This window comes from Seriola lalandi, unplaced genomic scaffold (assembly GCF_002814215.2).
Source record: "Seriola lalandi dorsalis isolate HSWRI2012SDOR001 ecotype SW California unplaced genomic scaffold, Sedor1 jcf7180002052872, whole genome shotgun sequence".
In the NCBI taxonomy this organism is placed as follows: domain Eukaryota; kingdom Metazoa; phylum Chordata; class Actinopteri; order Carangiformes; family Carangidae; genus Seriola; species Seriola lalandi.
In genome coordinates, this window is record NW_019523425.1 from 16,165 (window position 1) to 22,354 (window position 6,190).

Genomic DNA, 6,190 nt, shown 5'->3' on the forward strand with positions numbered 1-6,190 from the left:
GATAAGTCCTCACGCTTCATTTGTCCACTCAGCAGAAAACAAGTATTTTTCCTCAACAAACTTGACCTTCTGGAGGTGATTGACCTGTTTGACTGTCGGCAGCAGTTCATCACTCTTCACTCCTTCCTGCCTCACATTCTCACACTTGGACGGCTCTTGGATTTGAACCAACGTAAACATTTATAAACCGCTCTCTGATCATTGAGCCTCTTGTTGCTGTGTGTTGCTTCAGACTGAAATCACAGCTGAGTCAAATATTTGTCAAAACACAGACCTGGGAGTGAAAAAAGTACAAAACGTTTATATGACTGTGCTTTCTTTTAGACCTAAGTGTTACGTAACGTACACCTGGTGGACAGATGAGTTCAAATTCATTTCCTGCACACTCGTGGATGTTTTTATCAATTCTTGGTGCAGTAACTGTCTCAGGTTTTTCTTTTGTTTGGTTGTTGCAGCCTGTAACTCTTATATAAAGATGCTGTTGTGTCATAATGTGAATCTGATGCTTGACGAGGGTCAATGACCGAAAACAACTGTTGATTTATTACTTAGTCTGTTGACAGAATCACTAATAGTTTGAATAATTCATTAAAAATTAAAGTTGTATATTAATTAAAATCACCCAAGATGTTTTCAGGTAAAAACACTAAGAGAAACCAAATCCTGCAAGGTTTGGATGGTGGGTCCAGGTGGGCGGGGCTTGGTGACTGCTTTGTTGTGACATCACAAAGTTCCAGAAGTCCTGACGGCTGGTTTTAAGGCTCAGTTTCTGAATACAGGCTGTGTGCATTTCTCTGTGGACTGAGGCTTTGATACTTTCACAGTATTAATATAGAAGCTAGAGCTGATCTATAATCACACTACACATGGACACAGACCTTTACACTGGAGGGACATTTAAAAACTGTACATCTCTAGATATCCCTCTGCTGACTTCCTGTTATCTGTACCTGTTGCCAGGCGACCAGAGATCACCATCCTGTCTGCAGAGCCGCTGGCCTCCACGTCCTGGTTCCCAGGGGCCTCTGGAGGATTCCCGCCTCCCCCTCCTCCTGCCGCACAGATCTGGGGACCCACAATCCCTCCGTCCATACAGGTGTGTGTCTGTCTCAGGGCGAATGAATAGAGTCCGGTTCAGTTTGTTTGTTGGTTAACAGGGTTTTCTCCTCCTCAGCCTCCTCCTTCCTATGAGGAGGTGATCAGAGAGAAGACACAGGAGCAGGGTCTCCTGCCTTCTTCTTCCTCCTGCTCCTCGTCATCCTCGCCACGTCCAGTTTCCACAATAACCATCGCCACACAGACTGACCCAGCGTCTGCTCCCGACCCCGAGGACGCACCGGGTGAGTGTTTCTTCTTCATGTGTTTTTAAAGCATCTTTATATTTTTATTCATTAATATATAATATAATATAATAATATTTGTTTTCATGCAGAGAGAAGACCGGTGAGACCACCACGACCACGACCGCCTCTCTCTTACCCTCCCAAGTCGTCTCACATTGATGACATCACCGCCAGCCAATCAACACTCACCTCCATTAGCAGTGACAGTATCAACACACACGCCTCCTCCCCTGTGACCTCAACCACCGGTGCTCAAACTGACCAATGGGATCAGGCTTCAGCTGCTGTTGACACGGCGACTACATCAACTACATCTTCTCACGCCCAGTTGCAGCGTCCACGCCCGCGGCCTCGTACTAAGATCGGTGTCCAGCCAATCAGCAACGAGGTCAAAGTTCAGACTTTGGTGAAACTCCGTGAGGACGGTTTGGCCACGCTAGCCGCCCGCACAGAAGCCGACACCGCCAACCAGGAAGTGAGTCAGGGGAAGTACCTGCAGGAGCTGCTCGAGGCCTTCAGCTCAGACGACTGGGGCTTCCCTGATCGCCGCAGCGACAGCAGCGGGCACAGCCAATCAGAGAGTGAGGAAGGGGAGGAGGAAGAGGACGGCGAGGACATGGCGACTCTGAAGGCGAGGATACAGGCCTTCGAGCAGCAGCAGCAGCAGGTGGCTGATGGGAGCTGCGGGGACGCTAACAACAGAGACTTTGTTGTCACAAAGAGACCTGAACCCCGGCCGCGCCCTCGTCTCCAGGGGCAACCAGCCAAATCTGCCCCTCCCATCGTCGCACCAAAACCCAAAAACTTTTCACATGCTCCGAAACCATCCTGCAAGGTTTTCTGGGAAGATGGTAGTTTGGCGGCGGCGGCGGTGGCGCCAGCAGACTCGAGTGGCGCAGAGACTCTGAAAATAACTGAACCGCCGTCTGAAGACTTGAACCCTAAACCTGCTACAGAACCAGCACCTTCCTGTGCCCCGAAACCTGCTCCAGCTTCGGCGCCCCCACCCCCCAGAACCACTGAAAAACCTTCGCTCACGCCAAAACCCCAGGCTGCTCCAGACACCCTCCCAGCCGGTAACCCCGCCCCCGTCCCGGCGCCCAGGCCCCCTCCTCCCAAACACACCTCCTCTCTCAGTGACACTCCCTCCCCAGCCAACCCCAAACCCCCACCCAGACCTCCGGTCGCCCCTAGGGCCAGCGCTGGAGCCCCACCCCAGGATAAGAGCACCGCAGCCGGACACACCACCCCGACTCTGCCCCCGAGACCCTCAGTGGAGGTCGGCAGTGGAGCACAGACAGAGACAGGAAGTGACGAGACGCAGGACGCTGTGAACCCAATTGGTGAGTCTGATTCTGGTTAATATCTTTTTCTTTAACACTCTGTGGGTGTTTTCTCCATTTCTCCATTATTTCTTAAATTCACCTTTTAAAACGATTTTGTCACGATTGTCAGAAATAAATCAGCTCTTTCTATAATGATCAAAAAGATTAATTTGCCTAAATGCTGAAAAACTGAAGCCTAGTATTTGAATTCTCTTGTAAAAACACGTTTACTAATGTAGATGAGTTAAAATGGGTTTTGTTAAAGTCTTTTGTTGATAAAAATAGTAAAATAAATGAGTGGAATAGCAGATAAATGTATTAAAAAATGTCTAAAATGAGGTTCAAGGCGTTTTAGCTCCAGCTTCATGTCATGTTAAAGTGTCGTCAGATTTTAACTACATTCAAACCGTATGTCCACGCTGTGTTACTGAAAGATATTAATAGAAACATCTGTCGACCTCAGAGGGTTAAAGGTTAAACCAGTAGCCTGTTGTCTTTACTGACCCCTGCAGGCAGCAGCAGGAACTCCAACAACATCTGCACACAGGTGTGTTTGAGGCAGGTAAATACCTCCTGCCCCTGTAAACTACAAAATGACTTGCTGACTTACCTGAGTCTTTACACGTCGCTGTGGACATAAGACCTGAGACTTTAAACTTACAGGACTGAATCCAGATGTGAAACCACCGTCATTACAGATGAATCCGTTACTTCTCTGCTGATAATCTAAATATCTTTAACATAACATTATAATAATTTGAATACATGATGAACTTTCTTTGCTGTTTTCTGACATTTTGTGTGTCGATTATTCTCTTGGTTTATTGTTTCTTCCATAAAATGTCAGAAAATAGATTTATTGATAATGAAATAATCATTAGTTGCAGTCCTAATCATAAGTTGGATAAGTAAGTCTTAGATGTCTGATGTTGTTTAATTAATCATGATTCTCTCAGTTAAATGATCCAATAATACATGTGGGCTTTTTCTGTCTGTCAATACGTTCTTTGCTAATTGTTAAAAAAAAGAACATTCTGGGATAAATACTTTGATATTGATTAAATATTGGCTCCAGTGTGCAGCTCTATTGCTGAGTCGCACCTGAAACAAACGTCCTGTGACGCTTCAGTCGATTGTATTGACTTTTACACAAACAGTTGATCTCATTCACCTGAACTCGTGTGTGTGCTGAAGTTCAGCTCGTGTGCTGAGCGATAACCTGAGCGTGGAGCTGATAAGCTTCCAGTTTGCTGACTGATTAACAGCTGCTGCAGTCGTGATAACGACCTGGGGGTGTGTTTACACACGAGGGCAGCAACAAATCCTCACAACTGGAAAAGAACAAAATATTATGAATAAAACATGTTTATACTTGAAAGAAAGATAAATTGTTGATTGATTATTTCCTGTTGATTAATACTGGTGTGAATGTATTTCAGCTCTGCACTTGACCTTCTTTAAACCTGTGTCATTTAGCACGAGCCTCAGTCGGTCTAAACAGGGCCAAGCTAGGCTGAAAGTGGATGTCATGCATCAGCAAAGCATGATGGGTAATCTATGTTGTTTTTCTTATTTGTCTGATTTTTGTTGTTTCAGTGAAAGGAGGAAGTTTCCGTCCAGGCATCCCGACCAAACCAGCAGCACTGACCTCCCCACGCAGAGCCAGCGGTGAGAGAGTGTGTGTGTGTGTGTGTGTGTGTGTGTGTGTGTGTGTGTGTGTGTGTGTGTGTGTGTGTGTGTCTGTAACAGAAGAAGGGGTTACATTATGCAATCCAAACTCTGTGAAAGAAAAATGCTGATATTGTGTGAGAAGAAAAAAGACCCCACTGTTTGTGTGCTGTGAGTTTGATGTGTCAGAATTGTGTGTGTGTATGTGCGTGTGTGTATGTGCGTGTGTGTGTTTGTGTGCGCGCGCACTGTCAGCTGTATCTGGCTGGCAGTGTATAATTTCCCATGATGCAACTAGCCAGGCTTTATTGTCTGCCTCGTACACCAGAAGCAAATGAAAGCTATTTTTATTTTCTTGTGGTTTCTGTATTTTTACATAAAACTCTCTGGTGTCAGAACCGAAACAACAGGACAATGACTCTGAGCTAAAGTAGGTCATCGGTGTGTGAGGTCATCAGTCTGCTCTTACCCACAGGGTTATTCGATCTGCACGTAAGGTAATGGAATTAGAAGTAGAAAGCCTGTATTGTCACTGTTGGTGCAAAGGAGGAAAAAAAAGAAAGACAAGCAACATCAAATACACAAGACACAGATTCTCTCTAATAAGTTAAATAATATAAAAATACACAAAAATTTACCAAAACCAGAGAGCAAAGAGCTGCTGCACTCGTGTGCGCCGCCATCTTGAAACGTGTGTGTTACAATATCCAAATGTGTGATTTACATGAAGCCTAATCTTTATTTCAGGTGTGATAGCTGCATTGTTCAGTGTGTTCCTTCACAGTAAAAGCCTCCAGCCACATGTCGATTAATGAAAGTAGATATCAGGACGTGAGAAATATATATATATATATATGAACGTGCAGTCTGAGTAATGTGGTCTGACATGCGCTCTCCACCTCCAGCTCCAAATCTGGCCCCCAAACCCACAGGACTCTCGACAACGCCTCCAGATCCAAACCCAGCCCCCGCCAAACCTGCAGCTGCTCCAGCTACAACCTCCAAACCATCAGGACCGGCCGCCGCCGCTCCAGTCCCAACCAAACCTCCGACTCTGACTCCAGCTCCGGTTCCAACTCCGGTTCCAACTCCGGTTCCAGCTCCGACTCCGGCTCCGGCTCCGGCTCCAGCTCCAGCTCTGAGGAAAGGCCCTGTGATCCAGACCAAAGCTGAAACCGACAGCACCGCTAACCCAAAGTCCTCAGACCCTCCTCTTCCTCCACGGTGAGAAGCAGATCTGCAGAGTCTAAACTCCGTGAGGCGACGCAGGGTGACGCTGATTTAATGAGACGCCACTGTGTATTAAACACGTCGCTCGCCTGTTGCCAATATGAAATAGAGCCTTGGTCTCATAACAAGCTACATGAGTCTTAGTCACAACTGCTCAAATATTTCACCCGGTTTACTGGTCTTACTTCAAATAAATTGACCCTTGACCCCTCAGTGATGTCCTGTTGGCAGTGCAGCATTAACAGGAGAAAGTTACACACAGGGAGAAACTTAAAATCTCAATTAAAGCAGAAAATATCTGTTTTGGAAATTTTATTGGACTGGAACGTTAAAACTTTGTTTATAATCTTATTTCATCTGCAGCATCATATTTAGCTGCAACGCTTCAGGTCGACCATCATCCGTCAGCGCAGACAAACACTTCTCTCCCTCTTTACTGTTGAACACCAGTTCACCTGTCTTTCTCTCCAGGCCTTCAAGTGGAAAGTTCCTCCCACTTCGTCCTCCACCAATCAAATCCATCCCTGGGCGACCACCGCCTCCAGCCGTCACCTCGACTCCCTCAGCCAATCAGACCCCTCCCCCTCCTTCCAAAACCGGTCCCGCTCCCTCTGTCTCACCTGT

General features: G+C 46.4%; 1 protein-coding gene across 1 annotated transcript in view; it reads left to right on the top strand.

The window, feature by feature from the left end:
- LOC111650771 (uncharacterized) overlaps positions 1-6,190 on the top strand; it is a gene marked incomplete at its 3' end in the record, with an annotated part of 19,456 nt that overhangs the window by 10,752 nt on the left and 2,514 nt on the right. Inside the window, 6 exon segments of the mRNA XM_087172451.1 lie at positions 961-1,096; positions 1,175-1,340; positions 1,433-2,686; positions 4,265-4,336; positions 5,242-5,560; positions 6,038-6,190. The exon segment at positions 6,038-6,190 is cut by the window's right edge and continues 107 nt beyond it. Coding sequence (XP_087028577.1) covers positions 961-1,096; positions 1,175-1,340; positions 1,433-2,686; positions 4,265-4,336; positions 5,242-5,560; positions 6,038-6,190 — 2,100 coding nt within the window.